This window comes from Tinamus guttatus, unplaced genomic scaffold (assembly GCF_059628265.1).
Source record: "Tinamus guttatus ecotype Peru unplaced genomic scaffold, ASM5962826v1 Tinamus_guttatus_pri_ptg000125l, whole genome shotgun sequence".
Taxonomy (NCBI): domain Eukaryota; kingdom Metazoa; phylum Chordata; class Aves; order Tinamiformes; family Tinamidae; genus Tinamus; species Tinamus guttatus.
Window position 1 is genome coordinate 5,481,313 of NW_028288659.1, and position 27,996 is coordinate 5,509,308.

Sequence of the window (27,996 nt, forward strand, 5' to 3'; positions counted from 1 at the left end):
AACCTCTGTCTCTGTTGTATTTTATTTTATTTTATTTTATTTTATTTTATTTTATTTTATTTTATTTTATTTTATTTTATTTTATTTTATTTTATTTTATTTTATTTTATTTTATTCTGTCTGTAAATGGAGCTCATAATACTGCCCTTCCTTGCAGGAAAGAAGCATTGAGTAATGTGGAGAATAAGAGTCAAAACTATGAGGTAGAAGATGACTGCAGCATGAGAGAGAATTAGGTCTAGATCAATTTATGTGCTCCCTAGAGTATCTGAGGCTCCCTCTTTTCTACTCTTTACTTTTTATATTGCTATTGAGAAAGGGTTTGTAATAACAGAAGGAACATCTCTGGTATTGAGAACTGTTCTTTGCATGCTAAACAATATATATTCTTGGCTCTTCAATCCCCTAATGGAAAAAGGGCCTGAGAACATACTAATAAACACTGCTAGAATTAAGCCTTAGTTCTAAAACTGTTACCAGGTTGCATCCATTTACCAAGCATGATTAGGAAATGTGCTGCTTAAATCACTTGTGTACCCCAGTTAACAGTTCTCTGCTACTTTTTAAAAAAAGGAAAAAGAAAAAAAAAGAGAGAGAGAAAAAAGTCATTTTAGAGAAAAATCACATTCAGCTCAGAGTTCTCCAAGGTCTTGATTCTTTGGTTTGAAGCTTGAACTCCTAGAGGATGTTCCCTGCTGATATCAATGTTCACCCAAGTTTGAACCCCCTAAATTAACCCTAACCAGATCAGTTCTAGCCTGGGCTGCAAACGTGTCTTTGGGCGTCAAAGCTGCATTTGGAAATTGTTTCCCAAATTTTGGCATGCAACTTATAGTGTTCTGTGTTCCTTGCCAGAAGAGGGAGAACAAGGTAACGGTCCCTCTGAGGAACGGTGCCAATGTAAGAGATCATGCCGAGTGTGTGTAAATGCAACTGTATTTTGTTTGTACTGTGCATCCAATGGCTGAGGAGAACAGATTCAACAGATCTCGACAGGTTGCTGTGAAAAATCTTATCCAGAAAAAAAAAAAAAAAAGACACTCAAATCCCTAACTCTTCCCTCCTATTACAGGTCAGCCTTGTGGATGCTTTGGAGACTTTAACTTCTGAATGCGTGAGCTTCCCCTGGGATCAGAAGAGCCATGGGGAAAGACAAGAAGGAAGAGGAGCCTGTATTTCTGAGGAAAAAGATCACTTTGCTGAGGGCTTTCTCACTTCTTATCGGCAGCATGGTTGGCAGTGGCATCTTTATCTCCCCTAAAGGAGTACTGAAAAACTCTGGCAATGTGGGCTTCTCCCTGGTTGTCTGGTTTGCCTGTGGGCTTCTCTCCATGTTTGGTGAGTGGTGAGTTTTTGAGTTTTTGTTAGCTTTTGCTTAAGCTCCTGGGAGAGGAGGGGAGCCAGCAGATTTCTTCATATAAAAAGTTAGGAGCAGAATAGACCAAAATTTCCCTCTTTCTAATGCAGCAGAAACAAAGATCCAACGAGCCTTGGGGCTATACAGGTATAAGGATCTTCTGCAAAACTGATTCCCTTATGGTTTCTGAGAAAAACTCTGCACTCTGTGATTTGTAAATTTGAAATTGCACGCAAGGCTGGGGCAAGTGGGTTCAAGTGACTACAGACAGCATGATCTGCCAGGAGAGCCTGGAGAAAAGTACGGGAATTGACGGGATGTGGAAATGAGATTGCATTAAATGAAAGGCATCTGCTAGAATGAAGGCTCTGCAGAGCTTTTCATGTACATTGTGAAAAGGATAAGTCACAGTCTCACAAGGCAGTGAGGGAAACCTTCTCAGTTGGTAAGGAGAGAGAAGCACAAGAGCAGATTTCTGTAGGAGCTGCAGAGCCTGTGGCAATAAGGGGTAGGCGGGCATCTGTCAGAAATGCTTTGGCTATATCTGATCTGTCTTGGAGCAAGCAGAAGAGGTAGAAGGATTCTTGACACTCTCAGTCCTGCTTTCTTTGCATTACACTTCACTTTGTGGCAAACACGATCAATGACTTTTATTTTTTCTTATGAAGGATGGATTTTTTGATTATAGCTTGGCATTCTAGTTCTTCTGAAATAAAATGGCTCTTAAAATTGCCATTGCTAAAATGTATGATTTTAGTTTCTGTCTTTCCTTAATTGTTTAAAAGCACCTTCTATAGGTGCTGTCGAACACTCACCCTGCAGATCCTACAGGACTACTGGATCTCTTAGAACTTTGGAGAGAAATCTGATATTTATTTCTGTGGGTGACTTTAAAGTTGCTCTTCTCTCATAACTTAAAAAAAAAGATACAGTCTATGAAAAAACACTCTGGTCTAGTTATGTGCACATGGGAGCACTTTAGAAGGCAGCAATTGGGACACTTAATTGTTAATCTGGCAACAATTGTAGTTCTTCCTCTTAGCATATGCGTTCCAGTATTTCATGTTTTTGCATATGCTGTTCAATGTAGGCCTCATTTACAGTACATGTGGGATGCAGCCTATGTGTGATTCTTTGGAGTATGATATATTTTACTTCAGGAAAATCTTAAAACATAACGTGAGCACCGTGTTTCTTTTAGCTGAGCAGAGCAATAAATTATGAGGCATGTGCTAGTCAGATAGCCAAGGCTCTGCACTTGGAAAGGTTTCTCTCTCCATTACATCCTTTGACAGTGTCTCCTGGAGGGGCCTTGGGAGTCTCTTTGTCAAGTTACTGCATTTTGTAACTGATTTGTTGGTTTCTTCGTCCCTTTAATCAGTTTGACAGCCTTCCCTGATCATTTTCTTTTTTTCTGGCACTTTTCTTACAGTGTTTTAAGAAGGACCTGCTTTCTTTTATATATGTATTTTCCTTTAAGCATGGCATTTATACAAGTCCCATAGCCTCAGTTCGGCAAAGCACTTAAACGCATGCTTGAAGCATGTGAAAACACCCCCTGGAATAAATGGGAAGAGGTGTCTGCCTATGTGCAAGGCTTTGAATGGAGTTCAGCATAAATTTGCTGAAGGAGAGGCTAGGAACATGGGAGCCCTCACCTTTAACACTACCCAAACATGGCATGAGCTCCGCAGGGCTCGGGGTAATGGCCGCATTGCTGACAGGCCTCTCTCCTGTCTCCTCCTGCCCTGGCTATGGCTCCAGCCCTCCCCGCTTCCTGCTTTTCCCTTTAGTGCCTGAGGACAAAAAGGAGGAGAGGCAGGAGAGGCTGCAGAGAGGCCCTGTGACCCAGGGGAGGCAGGGCACCACATGTAGCCCCCAAGCAGTGCGGCTCGGTTTGGTGTCACCCTTTGGGATCGCACCCGAACGGTGCTCAGGCCCAGCGCGAGCGACCTGCGATGTGCAAGGAAGTGCAGTATGCAGCGTGTAGTGAGGTGTTTTATGATGGTGAACAACGGATGTGTAATATAGCAAGGGGATCTGGTGCAGGCAGGGTTTAAGATTCCTGCTTAGATGTGTTCAAATGGCACAATGAATTCCTATGCACAGAAAAACAGATGGGACTTTTTTTTTTTTTTTTGGCTCTAGTAGAAAGCGATAGAATGGTTTCTATCAATTTGCCTGAAATTTTTAAGCTGCCCTTTCAAATATGCCTCTTACAGGGCCACGTTTTGTTCTGCCTAGATATAGAGGCAGGGAGGTGGTGAAGATTTGTTATTAAGACAGGAGTAGGCAACTCAAATCTGTTGTCACACTTGTGTGTGGGGAGGTGAGCACATGAGAGGAGAAATATTGAACCTCTTTCTTAGAAGTTTCCTATGCTCCGTGGTATTTTGTTTCTTCCTTTATGGCAATTCTTTCTTCTAAGAGGCGTTTCTAGGTCTTTTGTCCAAGTATCTTTCAGTGAAGAAAGAAATTTATCTTAAGGCCTATCCTAAGGATAAGGACACAGGAACAGGTTCATGGTCAAAAACATAATTAAAATGATCAATTAAATCACTGTTGGTCAGTTGAGCTTCTACAAATGACTTTCTAAGCACAACTTTCTAAGCACTGTTACTGTAATCTAATTATGAGGACAAATGAAAAAACCTGAACCTCCAATTCTTTTTAAGGAAGTCTTTTCTAGTTCAATGTAAATTTTTCTTTCACACAGTTTTTTTTCAGATAAACGTCCGTGGAAAAGTTATATCATTATTCAGAAAAGATAGAATTTCTTTTATTTTGACAGAAAAATGAACTTACTTTGAAATATCGTAACAAAAAAATAGGGAAGAAAAACGGTTGCACTTTACAAACCCCAAACCAAATCTCAAATTCCATTTTTTTCGCTGTTTAATTTGCTACTTATTTTAAACTATTTAAAGTTTTAAATTTAAAATATCAAATCTTGAAAAGTTGTACAGAGATGCACTGGATGCACTTTGATTCATTTCTACCTGAACTTTTTCAGGTGCCTTGAGTTATGCAGAGCTTGGAACAAGAATCACCAAGTCTGGAGGACATTATATTTATATACTGGAGACTCTAGGGCCTCTGCCAAGTTTCTTATTTCTGTGGGCAGAGTTTTTTGCTATCAGGTAAGATATTTGTTAGTTTGTTTGCCTTTTGCTAGCTGCTGTGAAGACTTATGATGCCAGTTAGCAATCTAGATTTTTTTCAGAGGAAAAAGTAGAAACAGTAGGAATTACTTTTAAAGACTTTCTGTGATGAAAGGGCTGTGGTATTTTTCAGTGACTGACAATAGATGATAGTTTATTTTAGAACTTTGTTTTCATTGCTAAACTTCCTCAAATTCTCCTGTGAAGAAAACTTTCTTGCTTAGCCTCAAGTTAAATAATAGTTCAGAAAACTGTAAATAACTTTTATTTATGTATGTACTTATTTCTTTAATTATTTACCTAAAAGAAGAAGAAAGCTCTCCCATCACAATAACCTGCATTCTCCATGTACGTTGAGATGAAGCAGGACATGTGAACCCCACTGTATTGCTCAGTGTGACTAATCTCAAAGTTTGCTCTGGATTGAGCAAATAATTGAGCTTTTTACAGCATGTGATTCTAAGCCATTTACTGAAAAAGCTGCAAAAGGACCCTGTACCATAAAGCATCATCTGTGCGGGAGAGCAGAATTGAGTTGGGCGGGGAACGTTTCCTCCATGTTTCTTGAGTTTTGGGGCAGTTTTCCGTCATGCTGTATTTTCTAACCTTGTGACCACTGTGTGACACTGCGAATTGGTTTCCCTTGCCAGGCCTGCCAACAGTGCTGTGGTTTCGTTGGCGTTCGGACGTTACTTGCTGGAGCCCTTTTTTGCCCCTTGTGCGGCTCCTCTCCCCGCTGTGAAGCTTGTGTCTCTCCTGGGATACTGTAAGTACAAACCTTAATGCTGGGGGCCATTCTCGGAGCCTCTCTGCCCTGGACCAGAGGTGCTGATCGGGTGTTACCATGTGGGAACACTGCAGGATCGGGACCCCATGTTACCTCCCCCCATCAGCCAAAACTTCCTGATCCAGAGCACTTGTGTAAGGCCCCTGTGCTTGTGAGGAAGGGAAAACGGGCCCACAGTCATCCATCCCTGTGACCACCATTCAAGTGGCAGGGAACGAGGCACGGGTTGTAGCAATGTGGTCTCCTCTCCAGACACGGTCCTCACCCTCAACTCTTGGAGTGTCAGCTGGAGCGCCCGGGTGCAGACAGCTCTCTCCTTCGTCAAACTCCTGGCCCTTGCGCTCATCATCGTGCCAGGGATGATGCTTCTGGCCCGAGGTAGGTGTTCTCAGTGTGGCGGAAGCAGGGAGGGTGCTCGGGGGAACCTCTCATGGACAGTAACGTAGTAAGCTCAAAACTGACCTGTGTCAGATTTGTGCTTGCATTCAGAGGGAAAAAAGACAACCTATCAATCAGTGGTATCTTCTGGGAGTGATATCCAGAGCATTGGCTTTAATCCAAGCCTTATTTTATATAAAAGCCCATGGCATTCACACTCAAGGGATGAAGCCTGTTCTGTCTTCATGCTTTTTCCTTCCTCTGCAGAGGACACAACAAAGGCACTAGGCTGAACGCTCATGTTTCTTTCTGATGTCTGAGGCTGGCGTCTTTGAACATGCAAAAATCCCCTCAGGCTGGCAGCACATCTGAACTGATGGACAGCCCTGCAGCTAGAAATCCTGAGCCGTTATTGTTAGGAATGCCTTCGAATGGCAATCTGGAGCCCTGGCACGCTCCTCTGATGAGGAGGATAAGTGGTGGTGACATCTGGAGAGAGAATTCACTGCGAGACCCCAATATGACAGGCTGTATTTCATCTGACTCATGGGGGATTGTAAATCACTCATTAATACACTGTGGACAAATAAATCCTTTTTATGTACCATCACTTATCAGCAGTCATTTTAGAATATAAAAAGCCCAGTAGGCTCGCTGCCATTTTTTGGTTTAGTTTTCTTCAAATCCATCTTCCATCTGACTTCTTCTTTTTCTTTGTTTTTAAATCAAACTTTGCTTTGTTCCCCTTTCTCATTCTCCTTTCACTGGCTATGCTCATGCTTTTTCCTCTGCTATTACTTTTTCTCTGGCTTCAAACCTGGATGCCTAAGTCTTATCTAAGAGCTCCTTACAGAGGCACCTCAGTAGAAGTGCCCGATTTTCTCCATGTGCTCTGTGCCATTTCATCCCTTTCCTGCTGAAGCCCAGCTGTGTGAACTCCACACCTTTTACTTCTAAAGAACCTTGAATGAGAACCCATTAGCCATTTCTCCCTCTCTTTCCTATTTTTTTTTTGGAGTTTGATAAAATATGGCTAATATCCAAAATCTTGGCTTTGCTTTTTATTGTACAAGCACGGTTTGTAAAATGGACCATTTCCTTTCTACTTTTCAGTGCTGGCCCAGGTTTGTTTTGGTAGAATGGGGTCTTTACCCGATTCCCCATCTTGCCCCTCCGTCTCTTCAGTTTCTCCTCCTGCCAGGCCGTGCAAGGCAGGTGGGAAGGGGCGGCGAGGACGTGGGTTTTCCTGGAGCGCAGAGGACCGGCGTGGTTGTTCCCACTCCCTGTGCTCCCTCCTCCACCCCTCGGTTCCCATGCTCTGTTCCTAGTGTGAGGCCGGGGTCAGTGCTCTTGTAGAAGGCTCAGGAGGTGGCACAGCAAGAGTCGAATTAGCTGCCTCGTTGGCTGCACAACATCAAAAAAGAGCGTGCACCCAGCTGCTTGCGTGTGTGTGTGAACCCGGGGAATTAGTTTTAGGCCCAAACAAAGGAAAGGACAACTAAAGTCGCCTTGTCTCCATGATCTCCTGTTTCCACAGCAGACACTGTCTGAAAAAGAACCGTCCACCACCAACTCCTTTCTGAAATTTCTCCCATGGCTGGGTGGGAGATGGACTAATTCCCGCACTGTTTATGAAGTAAATATATCAACAAAGCACTGCAATTTAAAGCAATGAAATGAATCCAAATATCTAACTACAAAGAAGTTGCAGATGGTTTTCCCAGGGTTGAACAAGAGGTACAAGTGATGTTAACCCATGGAAGGAAGCCTGTCTCTCATGTTTTCCTGCTCTCTTTCCGTTGTCTCTCTGTTGCACAGGCCAAACCGAAAACTTCCAGGATGCTTTTGACAGACAGTCACTGGTTTTGGATAAGCTGCCCTTGGCTTTTTATGCAGGGATGTTTGCATATTCAGGCTGGTAGGTGAGATTAGAGGGCACTTCAGGGGCGGCAGACTGGTGTTTGAGACAAGGTTCAAACTTTCTCCCTATCTTCCTCTACTGTGCAGGTTTCAGACTAGCTTTGTGCGTGAAGAATTGATCAGACCTGAAAGGTAAGGCTAGGAGAAATACATGGGTCTTGCACTACCTCTGAGGTACCTCAGCCTTATCAAATACTAACAAATAGTAGGGGAGGAAAAATGTCTGTGAGTTTGTAAAACCAGTTGCATTCCATAGCGGTATGAGGAATAACAGAGGGATAACAGCTTTTGTTGTACATCTCTCCTCTTTTGTAGAAACATCCCGCTGGCTGTGATTGTGTCTGTGATCACTGTAATTGTGGGATATATGCTCACCAACATTTCCTATTACACTGTCCTAGGGACACAAGATGTTCTGGCTTCTCCAGCTGTTGCTGTGGTGAGTTGTAGCCCCAACTATAATCTTTCTTCAGTGAGATCCACTTGTACTGAAAGGGTGTTTGCAGCAAGTGTTTAGGAGATGGTTTTCCTAATAGAATGACCTTCTGCTTTGTTAACTCTCTGGATTATTGGACAACTGTAACTTCTTCTAATCTTGCCTAGAAGATAATGAAAGGAACCTGGGCATGATAGTAGAAAAGGCATGCTTAATATTCTGATCCTTGAATGGTGTTTTTTTTCAGTTATTTCTCTTGAACTTGGTGTCAGAAGAGGTTATCACACATTTCTGAAGTAAGTTTGTTCTTCCCGCAGAGTTTTGTGCAGCGAGCCTTCAAAAGTCTTATCTCAGTGGTTCCTGTCCTTGTTGCACTGTCCTGTTTAGGAACAATGAATGGAGGAATCTTTACATTTTCAAGGTCAGATTTCTAAGAATTTATGACCCTTTTTGCTTACTGAATCACAAGAGAAAGCATCAGTAACCTGTGCAACTGGCTATCCTCTCAATGGTATTTTAGCCCTTTTTGGAGAAAAATAGGGCCTTTGACTTCCAAGAGGTCAGCTGCAGGACAATCACTGTTGACTCATCTTTCCCCTTCTGGACAGGTCTAGACATCAATATCTAGGGCTGGTTACAAATTGCTTATAAAAAAGTTTTTTATCTCCCTCACACCCCCTTCAGTTTAAATCCAAGTGAAATGTCAGTGTTCCTGGTAGGCTAGAAGCTTTGTTGACCTTGGCAGTTGCTCAGTAAAATTGAGTCGTTTTTTGTTAGCTCGACTCAGCTGCTCTGCTCCAGGGCAGAGGATCCTTCTGTTTTGAGGATCTCTGGCCAAAGGCAAACTCTTTGTGTGACCTTTGCTTTGAGTTCAGTGAAATGCTACCAGGACCAAGTCATTCCTAAAGCAATAGTCTCGGCACAACAAATCATGCTATATGGGTAATAAAAATGTTGTTACGTGGAAAAATATCTTGCCAGCATTACTGGTTTCTAAGCCACATGACCTTACGGGAGTCTTAAAATTGGAGAGGGGCAGAATCCACACAGAAGGGCGCGTCTGTCTTGTCCCAAGAAGCTGAGCAAACTCTCTCCAGCCATTTCTGTTTCACAGTTTTGATTGCGAAAGGGCTATCAGTTGTTATGAAAAGGATTCTTTTTCCTACTGCAAGCACTAATGATTTATTTGATCCACTACCTGCAAGTGCAGTATTAAATGCAGTCAGAGAATCCTTCACTTCTCAGTAGAGTCTCTGGATGGCCCAGAGGTATCCCTATCATCCTTCTCTCCTGGTGTCATTAGCACAGGCACTACAAAAAGGCTAAATCAAAGGTGATAGGGCCTCCCTGGCTGCCAGCCAGGCACACTCCTGCAAAACCACACAGGCTGCAATAAAACCATTTTTACGGTCATACCCCAGCTGCTTTGGGCTCTGCTCCAGTCCAGCTGATGCTCTGACATGGTATGTTTGTGGAGATTAAATTCATGAAATTGGAGGCAGTGCTTCCTCCCAGTCACCCTTTCATGATTCAAGGGGAGGGATGGAGGCAAGGAGCTCTGTGCTGCCATTTTGTAACTGGCCTATGTGTTGCTGGCTTCTGTGCAGCACACTAAGCCCTACTGTCCAGATGCTGCCCAGAGACCTGAAATCCCATCACTTGGGAAAATTTATTTATTTATTTTAAATATATATATGCATATATATTTATTCCTAGTCTGCAGCTGCTACCTGGGCCTCCTGTGTCTTGAGCCCAGTGCCCTCTTCTTGTGGGCATCAAGAGTGACAATCCCTTCGTAAATTCACCAGCCTCTCTTATAATGACTTGACCTTTGTGATCCCTTTACTTCCTACAGAAAGGTTAATTCTTTCTCTGATGGCAAGACACTTTCCTGCTTCTGTTTATAGGCAAATTTGTTCATGGTCAATTTGGTGTCTGCTAGTGGCCTCTACAAGCGGATGCTGTTAGTGATGCCACTGGTGGATGTTATGCTGCACAGAACTGGGAAAACTATGAGAATTCAACCTTGTTTTCCTTATTTTTCTTTCAAATCCCCCTCAAAGGTGGAGCTAAGGACAGAACTGTGAGGCAGAAGGCAGGCCTGTGCTGTTGTTGGTGGGGTGTAGTGGTCTTAGGTCAGTCCAGCAACTGATCTTTTCATTTTATAGTGTGAATGTGGGATGCTGGAACACAGGGATCCTTGTCTCCCCCTAGGACTCTGTTTGTGGCCTCAAGAGAAGGACAGTGGCCTCCTCTCTTCTCTATGATCCATATTCGAAGGCATACACCTCTTCCAGCTGTCATGCTAATGGTAAGAAGGTCTGGCTGTTTGACTTGCTCTGTTCGAGCAGTGTTGGCTTTGCAGCAATCTTTTTGTCTGGCAATCTGCATAGTCTGGAAAAGCTAATGAGTTTTAAAGGGAGCTTAGACACTCTCTCAGCCACTGAAAAATAAAGAAGGTGGAATACTGGAACTGGCCAGAAATTATGAAAAGCACCCATGCCAGTGGTGGTGTCTGAACTCACTACTTCATTGGCTCTTGGCTCCTTGCCTTGAACACATTATTTAAATGTGTTGTTCCTATCATCTGCCACAGTTACTGCTTGATAATGTCTTATGAAAATGTCTCTTCCAGCCTTCGGGTATTTGGGAAACTGAAATTCCAGGGTGTGGTGGAAACACACACTCCCTTTGTTTACAACCACAACTTGTGGAAGAGAAATTACACTGTCCCTCATGTGGCATTTCACTACTTCTGTATCCCAAAGTCCCAGTGCTGCTTGACTACTGCTGGTTGGCACCACAGTCTTCTGGATCATGCATGTTTTAATTGCCGAGAATGCATATCCCCGAAGATGCTCTTGATCTCCATTGCTTCTTTCTATAGCACATTGTGCTTGTGTGTTTAGGCCTTTTACTACAAGCCTATAGTCTGTGACTGTGTTTTGTAAAGTATACTGGAACCTCTGAAATATTGGGGCTGTGAAGTAGCTGCCTGTGATTGCAAGGGGGCTGGAGGAGATGATCCGTATTACCCTTTGCAGTCTGAGGTCTGCAGTAAGGCTTTAATGACTGTATTTCATCTTCACAATGCTCAGTTCCCTTTGGTTACTGCCATGGTGTGTATCGGAGATATCTACCATTTATTGAACTTCTTCAGCTTTTCCCGATGGCTCTTCATAGGATTAGCCACCCTCGGACTCATTGTCCATCGCTACCGTCACCCAGAGCTGCAGAGCCCGTTCAAGGTAATGCTCAACACTGGCCAGGAAAATGCAAGTCGCCATGTTGTGTTCCTCTGTCTCGCTTGCTCTTGCTTGTTAAGAAGTAATACATGGATGTGATTGCATTTAGGCACTGAGGGGTCTCTATCCCTACTGCACAGTAAGCTGAACTGGGGAGCTCTTGGGCTTAGCCCAGCTAGAAAACTGCCTAGATATGTAAAACCGCGTCTACATGGTGCGTTACCAGCCATAGCTATAAGATGGCAGCTGTGTTTGCTATGAGTTAGTGGTTCGTTAGCCAACCCTACTTGTGCAGACTGGTTCAACTGTTGCACTAGGTGATCTCCAAAGGTCCTTTCCAACATTAACCATTCTATGATTCTGCGATAGTTTTGAGTGCAGGATCTACTGTGCAGGTACAGCCCTCCTGCTTGTAAGTGAACCTCTCACAGAGAGGAGATGGTCCCCTTGGATCAGCAGGAGAAAGTGCTGGAGCACCTTTCTCAGCCCCCGCTGCACTCTGGGCACCTTTTCCACTGCCAGATAATCTGCAGAAGGCATTTAGTTGGTTCTCTGCTTAGATCATGCAGGATTTTTGTGCCTTTTTCACACTGTGCCCATCTGGGGCTTCCTGCTGGTTCCTGCAGAGGAAAACAGAGGTTGCCTCCACTGGGCAACCAACTGGGGAGAAACTCAGGAGAACAAAATGCTTTTCCTGCCTCCCAGGACTCCTCCTCAAGCAGAGGTAAACCTGACATTTAGTCTGGGGTATTTTTTCTTCCTCGTCTTTGCTGAAGACAGAGGTTTTAGGAGAGACCTTCAAAGGTTCCTGCTGTATTCACCCAGAAACAGATTTTACATAACTTTTCTCTTTTCCTTTCAAAACAGGCTTCTCAGATGACCTGTATTAATAAACAGCACTGGTGATGCTTTCAGTTTCTGTTATTTTGCCTCATTTTGTTTTAGATAGAGATTTAGGCTTCTAATAGTTTCCAAAAGTGTCCCAAAAAACAGTTTCTGACATTTGGTCAGTTGCACTTTTTTTTTTTTTTTTTTTTTTTTTTTTTGCTCCTTCTCCCTGGTTTTTATTGCCACTTCAAGTTTGAACAGTTAGCTGCAAAAAGGAAGACCTGCCTAAATGTCATGTGTGCATGTGCTGCTCTCTAGTGGTCAAAAAAACTTTTTTTTTTTATTTGTTTTGTTTTGTTTTTACGTCCTATTTATATAGAACAAATTATAAAGCAAATATAAGTCATTCTGCCAGTACCTTTTTTTAAAAAAAAACTTATAACATTTATTCTTAAAATGGTAATAAAAACTGATAAGAGAGAAGCACTGCCCTCACACAACTCTCAAGCATGTTTGGGTCGGCGATGCTGAAGGAGAAGAGGGAACTCTGCTCCCACTGAGCAGCTCTGCTGGAAAGACAGAGCAGCAAGAGCCTGAAAGCTGGAAAGCAGTCCGGGTTTGAGCAGCTCCTCATGGTCAGCATCCAAAACAGGATTTTTCAAATCCTATTTTTTTTCAACCTTCAAAAGAGGTTGTCCTCTGGGGTGAAATCAGGATGTCCTGTATCACTTATGGTGAAGAGATAACTTGGCTGAGGCTGAATCCATAACCTAAGGAAACGTTTCACAGTTTTATTATTTTACTGCAGTCTTCCAATTAGCTCTTCAAATAAGCCAGATGAACTGGATCCTCTGGTAGCGCTGAGGTGCTGAGTGCTACTTTGGTCTTTCATCAGGTTGTTACTGAAAATCCCACTCCTTCTGCTAGTGCTACAGAAGTAGAGAGTCTGGTTCATCCTATTTTGGCCACTATAAATCCCAAGAAAGATGGAGGCTGGTCAAAAAGAATCTTTAACATTAAAACTAAGTAACTTTTGATTTCAAACGACTTGCTCTGATGTTCTAATTTTCAGCTTTTCCACCAGCAATTGCCACAAATGGCAAGATTGAGTACGCGCATATGCATGCTGGTGCAGTACGTTCAGAGAGCAGGGGGTTTGGTTGGCTTCTTCCTCCTGTCCATGGCTCTCTGTGAGTGAGGAAAAGTTTGTACCTTGAGGAAACAGAGAGGGGTGTGCACCTTACAAAGAGGAGATGCCACATTGGGCTGCCCTTCCTGGGATTAAGGGATGTATGAAAGGGACATTAAGACAGACAAGTGAATAGTGTGCGCTGGTACGTGTGAATGCCAATTTGCGAGGGTGGTCAGTCTTACCTGAGTCTTCTGTGCTCTTTTCCCTAGGTGCCCCTGTTCATTCCTGTTTCTTTTACCATCATCTGCCTCTTCACAGTGGGAATGTCTTTCTACTCAGACCCTGTAAACATTAGCATTGGATGCACCATAGTTTTAAGTGGTTTTCAGTCTACTACCTCGTAGTCTGCAGGCAAATGTCGGATCGCTGTCGAAGCCTGTTTTGTAAGTATTTGTTTGCCTTGATGTATTCTGGGCCTAAACACACTCAAGGATGTGCTTCAGGGCCCATCACTGATATGACCTGAGCAAAAGACCTAGTGAAAGCCAAATCATGAATCCTACCACCCCTGCAATGCTGTTCCCATGACACAGCCTCTTGGCTGAAGAGACAGACAGTAGAGCTATGTGCTGGGTGGCTGGAGGTCCCATGGGTACCAAAAGAGGCGGATAGCCTGGTTGTGAATATATGGATCAGCCACTCTGCTGTTTTGCTTTAGAAAAGGTAAGGCTGAGATCTACCAAACCGGGGAGTGGAGAGGCTTGTTTAGGCTTACTATATCTCTGTGAAATTTAGTTGAGACTGAGCAGCAAGATCAAAGTTTACTCTGGAGAGATTGATAGGCAGAGGCTGTAATCCCATGCACAAATAAGTATGCTGAAAATTCAGGGAAATCACTACTAGGAAAAGATCTACCCCGTGATGAAATATCCTGATATTTTCCTTTTTTTTTTTTTCTTGCCTAACAATATGAATCTGGGCACAGCGGCAGGTGTGTAACAAGATATATGTCCTACTAAGGCAATACCCAGCATAGATTTGTTTTAGATGTGTCCTCAGTGGTATAGGTACAGTTATTTACTCTGAAGTCTAATCTTTCTTTATGATTTCAATTACAAACATGGACTTCTTTCAGTCTCATGCTGGCCTGAGGCCTGTCAGCAATGAGAAAATAGAAGAAAGCACGCTGTGAGAAAAGAAACAGACCCAGTGATCTGCTCACATAGAAAGCTCCATCCATCAGAGCTGATGTACTGATTTTCAGTCATAGCTCAAGATATCCTCCAAACTAAACTTTCTTCCTTTTCTCCCCCTTCAGATTATCTCACACACAAACTGCAGCTATTACTGGAAGTAGTCCAACAAGAAATCAAGACTTATTGAAGAAACCATTGCAGCTAAAAGAAGATAAAATCTACTTGTTGCAATTCTGATACCTTTGAGGCTACCAAGAGCAGGTCATGCTCTTAGTCTTTTAATCACTGCAAATAAAGAAGAACCTGAGCCAAAACCTTGCTGCAAGTGTTCCCAAGTTTGTCACTTGGGATCTGGAGGAGTATGCTGCATCTGCTTTTTTATATATATATATATATATATTTAGTGGACCAATCTAGTGTGTTGAAATAAGCTTTCTTTACCTCAAGAGAGTATTTAAAAACAAGATCCTAACTTTGCAGCTTAGCCCAGTCCTCAGTAAATGATGTATTATTTTTAAATTTCCTAACCTGGCAAATAGAGGAAGTCTATTCCAGAATTTAAGGAGGTCAAGCACATGAAAGCCAAATGCAGCCTTCAAGAAGAAACATCATAGTAGCCATTCTAAGTGGTGCTGTGGACGAGCATCATAAAGGCACATGAACATGGAGAGATAAAATTAGAAATAAGGTAAATTAATTGGAAGAGTGTGGGGGAAATAAAATTTCATTTAGCAGAAAATTCAGATTCAGATTAATGAAAAGATATTTAGAAATCATTTGAAATTTGAATCATTAACAAAATAAGTCAGAATTTTTTACCTTGAGCACTATGTAAGTAGAATAGCTTTATTTTCATTTGAAAAAAAAGGTTTCATTTTGAACATTATTTTTAAGAAATAACATTTCAAAATGTACAAACACTTTCTAAAAAAAAATCAGCTAAATACCCACAAGAATGTGGCAAAATGTGTACTCCTTTTCTTTCCTCCCCCACCTCCAAACTTTGATACTACCAGTGAAATTGAAGTCTCTAGGTTTTGGTCCAGTTGCAGTTTTCCTTTAATTTGACAAAATCTTCAATGAAATTTTGGCAGATTCCTTACTAAGTGCATTTTTGGTGCAGTAAAAAGGCATACAAAACTTCATGCATGAGCTTTTTTTTAAATATCATGGCAATGAGATGGGCAAATGGCTTCCTGAATGAGTGTATAGATGCTCACTTGAACTATTGACTAAACAAAGGTTTCCATTATTAAATTATTTCAGCTTTCATTATTAATGTTGCAAAGTTATGTCAAGATAAAGCGGTAATTAACTATTTACAATCATTTACATGTTAATCTTCTCCCCAAAGACCAGAAGTAGTACACTGAAACACTTCTAACAGCTTTGGGAGAGAGGAAGAGCAGAATGTGAAGCATTTTAAGTAGTTTGTATCAACCATCTATGTACTTGGAGTAACACCAAAGTAGCGTTTATAAAAATCCATGTAATCCACCCAAACCCGTGAACTGCACTATCAAGATTTGGAAATAAATAAGGGGTTTCCAAAGCAATTGAGAATTATTTATTCTTGTTACGCCTACTTCCTGTTCTCGTGCTAACCTAAGCTGGGAGGGCAGGACCTGGGTGGCAGGGCTTTTGGGTTTTTTTGGTTTTGTCCTTTCCCTGCAGATTATTGTACATACAAGCTGCAGGATGTTGCCCAACAGGAAAACCATCACAGTTTACAGAAGCTTACACAAAAGACAGCATGGTCTGAGGTGAGACCAAGCTGACAGATTCGGAAGGGTTTCCAGACTTACAGGTACAGGTCGGCCATGCATCAGGGAGGAGATATGAATGGGACCCCCTGCAGAAAATGTGCCAAAGTGCAGAAAATGATGCCCATCAAGAGAACCCCACAAACTACACAGAGCCTGAGGCGGCCCCATTAGATACTGCGCTTGGGGCTTTTTCCACGTGTCAAAGTGTAGGCACTACACTAAGGTTGGTCCCACACTGTGAGAGCACCTTTCGCCCCAGCACTTGCATTTCAAACCTTGGAACCGTGGGTGCCTACAGAATCCAACATGGAGAAGGTGAAACAGCCTCTTTTTTTTTTTTCCTCCTATTCATTTGATTTCTCTTTGGAGAAAAAAGAAAGGGGGTTGAAATTTGTGAGGAAAAGTAAGCAGTCTTGCTTCCTGGATCATGGTTTGTTTATACGTGATAAATCATCTGATAAATGCAGGGAAACCACACTCCGGTGCCTCTGCTGACTGCGCAGTAACATGATCCTGCAGGGTACAGGATCTCTGTTCAAAGGCTTTTCAGAGGCTGGAAATGCAGACGGCGATAGTACCTCGGCTATGTTGACAGTAGAAATCAAAGGTTCAGCAGAAGCTGCCACCACCCTTCTCGACGCACTTAAAAGTGATAAAAATAAAAGCTACGGTCAGACGGTCAGTATCCACTTACAGGGAACGCAGCTGCCAGTTGTTGACCTCTTGTTTGCTTGAAAGGAGGTTGGTATGTTGTTCCCAGCAAAGCTATGCAAACGTTTTCCTTCAAGCCGGAGTGCCTTTTCCTAGAACTGCTGTCTTGCATCTCCTGGTGTTCTTGGCTTTATATCAGGAGGTTTTTTTTTTTAACTAGAGAACTCACATACACAAAAATAAACTGGCAGGATCTGATTCTATAAATCTCACCTGTCAAAAGAGAAGCATAAAAGTTGTGTGGCAGCTGTGGAGATGAGAGACAGCTACTACACGGAAGGTCAAAAGCCAGTCAAAAGAGGCTAGATGGGGAAGAAATAAAAAGTCCAACTTCATAATCAAAATAATGGTGTTTTGTTTTTTGTTTTTGGTTTTTTTTTTTCACTGTGTCTGTAAAATGTATTCAGAATGGCAGCACTTTCAGATACTCAGAGCACTGCTAAGCTGGTCTGACCAGATCATCAGGAAATAAAGTTGCTCTGGACAATTCAACTGCACATAATATGAAGGAAAAATAAATCTGAACAGGTTTGTGCATCTGAACAGGTTTATGTGGTTAATTCTGCTTGACATATCACTAAGCGTATGCTGCAGAGCCCTACCAGGAGCCTGCCAGCTGCTTAAACTCAAAGGCTAGAGATCAGACTGGGAAATATCCTCACCTCTATTTGATTTTGAAAAAAATAAAAAAAATAATGGAGAGGAGGCTCAGATTTCAAGCTAAAGGAAGAAAAATACTCCTGATAGAACAGAGCCTTGTCTGGGCTAAGTTTCCCTGCCCTGCAGAGAGCTCTGCAGTCAGATGGCTTTCAGCTGCTTTAGGTCATTCTGTGCTGTGCTGCAGACTGCAAAGCCCCCTCAAAAATGCAATAAGCAACATAAAGAACATGTGTGAGGTATGCATTCACTTTCTGCAAAGGTTCACTTTGTTAGGAAGTGGCAGATTTGGCCTTCAAAGGACCACAGTTTAGTAGGAAATATTGCTTCAAAGGCACACAGTTCAGTAGAAAATGCTCCTGACAGGAACCTCCAAAGGAAAAGGCCTGTGATTTTCCTGCCCACTTGAAAGATGGGAGGAATTGAAGTGACTTAACTGTTGGTGCTCAAAGGCAGGAAAAAACTGATGGCGATAAACTATCCCGGTTCAGAGGAATGCCAGATTTTATTGCCACATCTGCCTAAGTGGCCAGCCCGCCTGCCCCTTCTGCTCGCATCTGGTGACAACTGTGGGGCTGGGACAATGACCAAAGGACATGCTGCCCAGCTTCCTTTCCTAAGCGGTAGTGGCTAGAGGGAAGGCACCCAGGACATCCCATGGAGAGGTGTTTGCAGGAGAGACTACCGTATAGACGTGTAGCTAGGACTACGCTGGGGACGTTCTCCACGAGGAGCAAGGGTTAAGTGGGCTCCTGTGACTCACGGACATGTGACCTCCATGCCAGGCTCCCAGAGATGGTGGCCGGGCAGCCCCACACCGGGGCTCCGTGAGTAGAGAGGCTCGGGAGGTGGCGGGTGCCGCGCGCTGACGTTTTTCCCTTGACGAAGTGAAGCTGGGAGGGGAGGGAAAGAGGGAAGCGAGGGGGGAAAAGGAAGTAAGAGGTCGTGGTTTGTGGACTTTGCTTTAAGGTCTGCTGGAAGGACACCTGCTTGCAGAGTGCCGTAAGCTGTGTTTCTGTCTTCATTTTCTCCACGTGAAATAGAGAGCATATATGGGGAAGTGCGGCTTTCTTTTTACGTATATAATTGCGGAGAAATGACAGGCAAATTTACAGGAGAGCTTTCAGCAGCACAGGAGCAGACAGTGAATCTTTAGTAAAAGATTCACACCGCATGTCCCACCTGGAAATACTTTTCCTGCTTTATTAAGTGCTTCACCTCTCTTACCTTTTAGTTGGGGATAGCTGGTGAGTGGAAAACAACCTGGAGGAAAGCTGAAAAGTGAAAGTGAAAGCAGCTCTTCCTTCATAGTTTTGGGAAGCAAACGGGATTAGGGCACATGGGGAGCAGTGGGTCTCGGCAGGTATTTAGCGTGGATATGTGGAGAAGGGAGAGGGAGATGAGGGATGGAGGAAAAGCAGGGAGAAAAGCTGCCTGCAGACTTGATGTGACTCTCCTTAGCCTGCCTCCACTTTCTTTAATGTCCATCCCTAATTCCCCAAACCTGCAACCAGTATCCCAAAGCTCCTGATTCTCCTGCCAGAGCAGCAGCCTACTGCTGTGTATGGGGATGGGGAGGGAAAGGGTGGCAGAATTAATTAAAAAACAAATAGCTTCTGAGAAGCTGAGACCTCATGAAACTCCTCCAACAGGGTTTGAAAGGAAGTGAATTGGGAGCGTTTTTCCAGGAATGGGCCCCACCGATGTTACTGCGTACAAAGGGCAGGGGCAGCCTGGAAATGAAAGAAGGAGCCAGCTAATGGGCTGCGAGGGGAACCCGGCAGCTGACAGGCCTTTGTGTGTGTCAACCTTTGTACCCTAACAGCCTCCAAGCAGGAACACCTCCTATTAAGTCACCTCCTACCCCTACTGAATATTGATGAGACCTACCCAAGAGCCATGGACTGGCAACGCCGAGTGAATGAATGATCACTTGCAGTTCCCATTTGAATTAATGCATTCGGGTTTACTTCTGGCAGCTCGGAATAGCTCACTGATAGATCCTTGAAAATTTGCACTACAGGCAGGAGGGCAGGTCTTGGCTGTACATAGCCTCCAGTAAGGTGAAATTGCAGGAGGAGCAATGTGAAGGGAGACAGAGAAGAGCATTGGCTGGTTTGGGGTCTGAAACTGGGACAATCGAAGGAGGAAGAAGCGCAACTACAAGCAAAGCAAAAGTCCCTGAGTATCAGTCATTGGCGCTTATTTCCGCTTCTTGCCCTTGGAAGTGTTTCAGGGATAGAGATGGTGAATTTGTTCCCCACTCTACCAGGGGCTTGCTGAGTAACTGTGAGCAGCTGCTTTGCTGTCCCTGCTCTCAGTGCCTGCTGAAAACATCCTGACTTCTGTGGCTGAGCCTGCATCATGTAAGAGCCAAGTCTTACTGCTGTTAGGTGGACGGCACCTTTGGCACTTGTATAAAAAGCTGAGTTCATTGTGTCCTTCGAAAAATGTATTTTAGAAAAAAACTGTGGGCAGGGTCCAAACTGCAGAACTGGTCACAGTTGAACTCTAATCACAAACCATAAGGGATTCCTTTTCTGGGAAGTGTTTTGAGTTCTGACCTCATCATGGATAGCAAACAGCCTTACAACTTTGGAAAGGACCAGTACTGAGTCTGGATTTCTCTCTCAATATTAGGCTTGAAGCAGCCAGAAGCTGATCAGCTCTTGTGTCCCAGCGATATCCTTGGACTCACCTGTCCACTCTCAGAATGGCATGCACCTGGTATTGGCTTGATGATGCTGGGCGGTGGGTTGAGTATGGCAAACAGGTGAGAGTCATTTTGCCAATGCCAAAAGCTCTCATTTAGCCATCGTTGGAGAGCTGTTCTACAGTTGGTATCTTTCACATAAATCATGAGTATCCTTGCAATGCTCTTCTGATGCATGATGGAATTATCTTATTAATAGTCCCTCAAAGCAGAGCTGATCCTCTGTGAAAGCTTTCAGAAGACTACCTTTGAGAATGGATGTATTTTCCAGAGGTGACTCAAGTCTTAAGTTGAAGCTGACCGCATGGACTGAGCACTTCTTGCTGTTACTGCCAGCAGCAGTTTTCTGTGGTGGATACCCCTATGGCCACAAAGAATAAAATGATTGAAATCTTAGAGATTAGTTCAAAACGGCAGCCGGTTATTGATTTAGGGCCTTCGTACCCCTGTTCTCGCCTGTTTATACGGCTATCTGCCCAGCTTTACTACATCTCCCATGGAGGCTCATGTGTTGTGTGTGCTCCTCCCATTAAGGAGGCTGAAGTGGTGCCCTACGGGTGTTACAGCACCTCCAGGGAACAGCGAGCCAAATGTGGCTAAACTGTGGGTCCTGAGTTGGATGGGGGTAAAATTTTTAATAAATATAGTTTCATATCTTTGGTACTTTGGGCATTACATTGAATAGTTGCACTTCCTGCAGAAACTTCTTTTAACAAAATCATCTAATAAAAAGGGAATAGGTTAAGGGTGAAACACTGATGTGTGCCTGCAGTTTCACCTCAATCAAAGGTGTAATTTCTTTGTTCTTTTTTGTAGCATCCAATTCATTGCTCTGCTACGGTCACATCTGCAGATCTGGAGAAAGCGTTTTTAGCTAATCAGAAAGGCACGCTGTTGTTCAGGGCTGGTTCTCAGCGATACGAGATAAACTTCAAAGGTGAAGTATCTCTTAATATAAAATACATCATACAATGACTAGCTGACTCTAAGGTAGCATCTTTCATGCACACAATTGTCATCCTATGTCTGCACTTCATGCACGTCTGCATGTTATTTTCCTTCTCTAAGTGTTGTCTTGTCTCTAAGACCTTTTCCTTGTCTTTAAGTGTTGAGCGGAACATGAAAATTGCATGCATTTTTATGCAGTTCCAGCATACACTGCTGAAGCTTCTGGACTTGTCTATCTGTAATCAAAAAAGTATCTTTTGCAATGCTGTATATTCAGAAAAAGAACAGAATGTAAACATCTCATGGCATCTGACATGCATCAAGGCTAATACAAGCAAAAAGGGGAAATAAGAAAGAAAAAAAGAACTGAAATGTCAGATGGTGATAAAGTGAGCCTGGTGGATGTTCTTTCAGGCTAGTTATGGGGAAAGAAAACAACTAGCATAGCAAAGGAAAAAAATAAGGGTTGTTTCCTCAGAGAAGGAAGGGGAAAGAGAGAAATGCTTTTCTATTTCTAATTTATTCGTAATTTATTTGACCACCCTAAAATTAACTTTCATTCTCTGAAGTTTAGCTCTGCTCTCTGGTAGGAATAAAGCGTGGTAAAACAGGCATCAGTGGATAGCTAGCCACATAACATAATGTGTGCTCTGTGATATTATTACAGGACCAGAAAGAGAGGGTTGCCTTTTTGTACCAAAGTGATAGTCCTGTACTGCCCGGAAAGATAAATTTATGACTTCTGTCATATGAAAACCAGTTCTGTCCTGTAGGTCAGACATCAGATACAGTTTTGTCTGGCCAACAGTCTGGATGTGAATAGCAGCTTCTGGAGGAAAGTTTCGGGCCATGTAGTTGGGGTGTTGTCTTCACAAGATATCCTGACAGTCATTCCCGTCTCCTCCAAGGTAAAGGCAGAAAGACAAAAGGAGACATGCTGTGAGTTTTCAGTTAGACCTTGCTGGTCACCAGCACACATAGCGCAAGTGGAAACTACCCCAAACTATGAAGCATGGTGTGGGGTGGAAGTAGTAGAAAGATAATTGCCTTTCAGTATTCAGGACTATCTTCTTTTTTCTTTTTTCTTTTCCTTTTTTTTTTTTTAGTATGTAGAAATGTGGCTCTCATGACAATAAATTGTCTAATTATTGAGTCATCATGCTTTCTTTTCAAGACATGGTCCAAAGAAATTTGATCTATGAAACTCGAAGAAGAGTTGTCCGATTGCCAAGATTTCTGTCTTCTGAAAGTGGACAACAGGAAAGGTACCATATGTTATTATTATTTAATAATGTCAATTATTTAATAGTGTCTCTAGATGATAGTACCTTTCTTCTGAGAAGTATTTCTACCTCATTAGAATTCTTTTTTCAGATTTCTTAAATTCTTTTTTAGACACCTTTTGCTGACTGGTTTAATGTCAAGTTTTGCTAAAATTTGTCTATTACAACCACTCTGTGAAATGTGCTTGGGTTGTGTTTGGCATCCATGAGTGATTGGGTGCCTCTACAAGAGCAAGGTCACGTAAGGCTGCCCCTAGGAGAAATTTTAGTCCTTGGTTTGTGCTCTAGCAGTGTTAAACAGCACAAGGAGTAGAAGCAAGGGACTGTCTGTCCCAAGAACTGTGGAGCAGATAGATGTCACCTCTCAGCAAAGAATGAAATGTAAAGGCAAATTTCCTTAAGTAAAGTGAGCTGGATATATTTATTTGGGATACTCTTTTTTTTCATAATTCTTTTTAAAGGAAGTTCAGCTTGACGGAATTGAGCGTACCTGCTGTAGCAGCTGGTTGTGCTACTGCTTTATTTTAAAAAACCCTTCTTGGGCTTTAGAAACTCACCAGCACACAGAATATTAGCAGTCAACTGTTTGGCTGGTTTAAAGAAAAAAAAACAAAACCAAAAAACCCACCTCTCTATGCATGCTGACACTGCTATAATTTGGGGCAAAATATTCATACCAGGAGGGTTGTTGAAGACTTGTGCTGGAGATGGTTAAGCATATGGTAACTGGTGGAGCAGCACATGGAGGCACACTTGTCCATGCAAGGCTTCCTGTGTGTGCTTCTGACTGGCTGGTCTGGGAGACTGGTAGAGGCGGGCCATGGATCTGACCAACTATTTAAAGATGAGGGAGATGGAAAGCGAAGCCTCACTTTCCAGTTTCCTAGAGGTTCAAGCCACTAGAATGGTCAACTAGTCGATCGATCAGTGGAAATCATCAACTGATTTGGTCCTTTTTCTTTCTTTGCAGCAAGTTATACACAACTTTGGCGTATTCTCTGTATCCTCCAGAATGGGACTTATCTGCACTGCCTGATATAGGATACAAGGTACATCTTTTTGACTCTCCAATATGTAGGGAGAACTGTATCTGGTACCAATTCTTCTAAGAAGTAAACTATATAAAACATGATGTGCAGCTCCAAAGACTAAGGCTCTTGAGATATGCCCAGCTTTTAAACCTGTGTATTTATAAATTGTAGAGGCTCTGAAGACTGACCAGTTTCACGTCCAGAATAGGGCTGTGTCTCCTGGGTCACTTTCTGAGACCCCCTCACATATACCACACAGGGATAGCTTTTGGCCCTTGCTGCTCTAACCTTTCCTTTGTCTTCTCCCAAAGTGTCTATGATAGACTGCGTGAATTGCATATTAAAGGAGTTTGAAAGTATTTTCTCAGTGTATTTGAGGCAAAATATTATTTGCTATAGTAAAACTAGATTCCCTTAGGGAAGATAATAGATTAGGAGCTGGGATGTCAAATTAAAGTCAAGTGGATAGTCGCTGTTCTCCACTCTAAACACTGTGCATTTCTGATCTAGGTTACTGTGAAGTAGAAGTGCAGAAGTTTGTCCACTGAAGGAAACTAGTGTGGAGAAGCATTGTGCACCTTGTGCACCCAGCCCCCAGTACCTGTATTTAAAACATGAGAAGTGGGAGTGAAGGAGGGAAGATAATGGTTAACTGGTGAAGGCGGGAAGAACTTGTGAATGTAATGGCAGGGCTTTTCCTCTAATGGGATGAGCCTGATGAATCCTTTAGAAGGACTGATGTGCGTTCGCACTAGAAAACCTTTGACACTATTTTTTGTATGTTTAAAAATTTCAGTTGGTGGAGATCAGTTGCACTTCCAGTGAATACAGAAAAATTGAGGGGCTGTTTGGGAGGACAATGAAAGATTACAGCATTCGTAGACTGCAGAGGATCCAGAACCCAACACTTTGGCAAGTTTTTCAGTGGTGTGTATCCCTTTTACTTTCTTACTCTGGTGGGAACAAAGTACTGGTGGTTCCTGTGTTATTCTCCTCCACAAGTTGTGTTACAGATTACCAAATCAGGTGGTTTGCTAGAGGTGAGACTGTCTCAGCTTTATGTCCCCAGGTCTGCCCAGTAATGAGGCTGAGCATGTATTTCTAGCAGCCATATGTACAAAATACATACATATATACTTATGGTTGGCCACACAGTTTAGGCCAGATGAGAAACACAGTCCTTGCAAATAGCATCAGTGATCTCATCCTGGTGCCCTCTCTGTCTGATCAGGATAAAGTCTTGTTAGTGGGGCGCATATATATATATATGCATACACCATGGATTCCTGCAGCAGCTAATTTAGATAATCTAACCAGGTGCTGGCCTCTGGCTCCTTGGTCCCCTCAGCTGTGTCACACATGCAAACAGGTCTCTCTGCCATCTCCCAGACCTCTCAGTCTCTCCTATAGCTTATGCATCCAGTAACCAGCTTTCCAACCCTCTGTTCTCTCCAGTGTCTGGCCCAGACTTATGACTGTTTTGATGCCTGGTTCCCCCTTATCCTACTCAAGCCAGCCTTGCCTGGCTTGAAAGTTGCTAGTGATCACGCACTGACATACAGACCATCACTCACTCGACTGCACGCACCACAAATGCATAGCCCAAATCACTCCTGGTCCTACTCCAGTTTCTGACACATAGAACTCCATACACGTGTGCATACAGAACAAAGATTCCTCCCAGACCCATAAAAATAGTTAGAAATGTATTTTAAAGAGACGATAGGACAGATGGGGCGATGATAAGATGCAGGGCATGGCCGGAGAAGCGAACTAACCAGCAGCATGTTTGCATGTCACTACTCCTTTTAACCCCTCATCTCTCAATTTTCCCATGCTTGTTCCTTCCCAGACCACTGTGGTATCTCCCTTTCCTCTCAATATGTCCTTTCCCCAAACATGCCGTAAGAAGTCCTGCATAATCTCCAAATGTTCTTCCCTTGCACCTCATGAGTCCTGCACCCCAAGGTAGTGACCCCCCCTTAGTCTGCAAGCTCATCTGGACAGCATTTCCTCTTGGAGCAGTCCCCCCTGGCCCATGGACTGGGGCTTCCCTGAGACAATCTGCAGAGGGCAAGGGCTTCTTTCTCTGACAAAATTTTTGGGGTCCTCCCATCACTGTTCCTCTGTGCTCCTCTGTGTGTCTAGGGATGATTCGTAGATCACATTGCTGACAGGTTTTTGTGCAATTCTTCCTAACATTACTCAGAAGGAAACTTCTTTTCCTGTTATCTGACATCATGACTAAGCTATGCGATTTCATCTTTGTTCTTGTTATTTCTTAGTGTCTTCCACACTGGGTATTTTAAAAGTTGGGAACATTTGTGATTCAAGTATGGATAGATTTTATAAAATCATTTGTATTAAATGATCTCATGACTTGTGTCTTCATACAACATAGTTTTCTAAACTATGTTCATGCACTGAGGGTTTACTTAACCTGGGAACTGACCAACTCACAGTCAGGAGATGTTTGTCTTTTTATTCTGTAATATGATCAGAAGTTTTGAATGACGTGGTCTGTAATGACAACACAGTGCAGAGCATGCAGTAAATCCACCAACAGTAGTTTGTGCCGCTGTGCCTCTGTGTTTCAAAAGCAGGAGGACTTGGAATTGGAAAAATGTCCTCATTTGAACAATTTTTGCCCTTAGGCAGAAGGAGCAGATGAAGAAGGTCAAGAAATCAAGTTGGGTGGATGAGCGGTTCCTGTTCCATGGCACCAGCCAGTCCCACCTGGCTGCCATCTGCGAGCAGAATTTTGACTGGCGGGTCTGCGGGGCTCACGGGACGATGTATGGAAAAGGTGCTGTGCTTCAGGGCAGCCCCAGCCATAGTGGGGTGGCAGAGGAGACTCCTTGAAGGACAGTGGGGTGCAGCGTGTGCAAGCAGGACCTCTGCCAGCCTGTGAGGAGCTCGTGTGGGGGCTGCAGCAGTGCGGGCTGCCAACGGGCTGTGGGTCACTGCGAGGAGTCGGACTGGCACGGACACCACGCTCCTGTCCATCCGCCTCTGTGCGTCCCCTGTGGATGGGCTGGAAACTTCCCTCCTTGGCCAGGGTAGCTGCTGTGGGGCAGAGCTTTTGGTTATGTGGGGCGTCAAGGGTGCGCAGCATCTGCTGATGCCTTAACTGATGTGGGGACATCAAGGCTGAGTTTAGAGCTTCATGGGGGATGAAATGAGAACAAGGAGCTTGTTGGTTGTCGAAGTGCCAATAGCAGCCGTTGGCTCCTTCGCTTGATGCATTTTCTTACTTGAGCGTTTTTCTACTCCCTAGGAAGCTACTTTGCCAGAGACGCCAGTTATTCCCATCAGTTCTGTCCATCCAGCATTGGACACCAGAGCATGTTTGTAGCTCATGTTCTTGTTGGAGACTTTGTTCTGGGAAACTCGGAATACCTTCGCCCTCCACCCAGACCTGACAATCCAAACAGGCTCTATGACAGCTGTGTGGATGATGCAGAGGATCCTTCCATCTTTGTCATCTTTGAAAAGCTTCAGATTTACCCTGCCTATATCTTGGAGTATAGAAGAGATTACAGTTGTGTGATCCTGTGAAGAACGGCAGAATTTTCTTTGAACTGTCTTTTGAGATATTTTCTAAATCTCTTTTTAAATGTATGCCCAATTTTAGTATTTGCTATATATAGCAAAATTTTAATTTGAGATGCTATAGATCCTTTTGTAGTGCAATGAACCAAGACCAGTACCCTGAACAATTTTTGGATGGAGTTTGTTTGTTGGGGGCTATTCTGCCACTGGAAGTGCTAAATTTTAGCTTTTACCTTATCCATAGGCTGTAATGGGGCTGGTGTGCTGAAGAGAGACTGGGTGAGAAATGCAGAAGGATGAAAATTGAAAGCGTCTACACCAATGCGTAAAAGGAAGGAGTCATAACCTGTTGTTTCAGTAAATGGCATGAAGTTCCTATATCCCCGAAGCTTTATAATTAACAGCGGGGGTGAAGTTTGTTTTGTTTCTGATCACATTGCTTCCAGCACTGCTTACCCTATTCTTCTACATTTGAGTCTGCCCATACAGCTGGTGACACTGTAGCCAAGTGCCAGTGTCCTTGCCCTGTCACCACTGTGTGACTCCCTGTCCTGCAGCAAACTTCCTCAGGTTTAGGTCAAGAGAACTTGGGATATTCCAGCTACTGAAGTGAGACCCCACAAGGCCGTAGTGTGGCCAAGGAAGAAGTCTGCGATGACCTAATGAATGACCCACAGCAGGGCTCTGTTTGGACTGTGGAGCCAGCACTCAAGTGAGTGACCCAGGGGAAAACGTAGCCTTGTGAGGGATGGCTGGCAGCATGGCCACCCAACAGACTGAAATTGGTGATGGGTTCTTCAAATGGCTATGCAGCCACCTGGCACTTTTCTGGCTGATTCAGAAGTGTCTCGGCTGTGTGTGCTCTGAGACAGATGGGAAGGATGACATATAGTTC

At 43.4% G+C, this 27,996-nt stretch overlaps 2 protein-coding genes across 5 annotated transcripts; both read left to right on the forward strand.

Moving 5' to 3' along the window:
- Positions 1–622: 622 nt before the first annotated feature.
- Positions 623–14,796, forward strand: LOC104567346 (cystine/glutamate transporter). The gene is given in 13 exon segments (XM_010214157.2): positions 623–1,338; positions 4,371–4,497; positions 5,169–5,284; positions 5,558–5,683; positions 7,502–7,601; positions 7,691–7,735; positions 7,919–8,042; positions 8,357–8,460; positions 10,254–10,350; positions 11,138–11,287; positions 13,514–13,628; positions 13,631–13,687; positions 14,563–14,796. Coding segments are annotated over 13 exon segments (1,422 nt in total). The 5' UTR covers positions 623–1,142; the 3' UTR covers positions 14,628–14,796.
- Positions 14,797–16,602: 1,806 nt separating this feature from the next.
- Positions 16,603–27,130, forward strand: LOC104567351 (protein mono-ADP-ribosyltransferase PARP12). Of its 4 annotated transcripts, none has more exons than XM_088521582.1 (8): positions 16,603–16,884; positions 20,215–20,347; positions 21,104–21,224; positions 22,410–22,500; positions 23,489–23,567; positions 24,346–24,476; positions 26,204–26,355; positions 26,827–27,130. In XM_088521582.1, exons 2-8 carry the CDS (start codon positions 20,288–20,290, stop codon positions 27,105–27,107), a joined length of 915 nt encoding a protein of 304 aa, XP_088377708.1. In that variant the 5' UTR covers positions 16,603–16,884; positions 20,215–20,287; the 3' UTR covers positions 27,108–27,130. The 4 variants fall into 4 exon arrangements, with proteins under 4 accessions (XP_088377708.1, XP_088377707.1, XP_088377706.1 ...); XM_088521581.1 differs by lacking the exon at positions 16,603–16,884 and adding an exon at positions 18,418–18,461; XM_088521580.1 differs by lacking the exon at positions 16,603–16,884 and adding an exon at positions 18,529–18,576.
- Positions 27,131–27,996: the final 866 nt, after the last annotated feature.

Coding starts and splice junctions, on each gene's coding strand:
- LOC104567351 (XM_088521582.1), top strand. CDS start 20,288: ATGGCATGCACCTGGTATTGGCTTGATGATGCTGGGCGGTGGGTTGAG. Junction 21,225..22,409: donor ATACGAGATAAACTTCAAAG/GTGAAGTATCTC, acceptor TTTCTTTTCAAG/ACATGGTCCAAAGAAATTTG. Junction 24,477..26,203: donor CTTTGGCAAGTTTTTCAGTG/GTGTGTATCCCT, acceptor TTTTGCCCTTAG/GCAGAAGGAGCAGATGAAGA.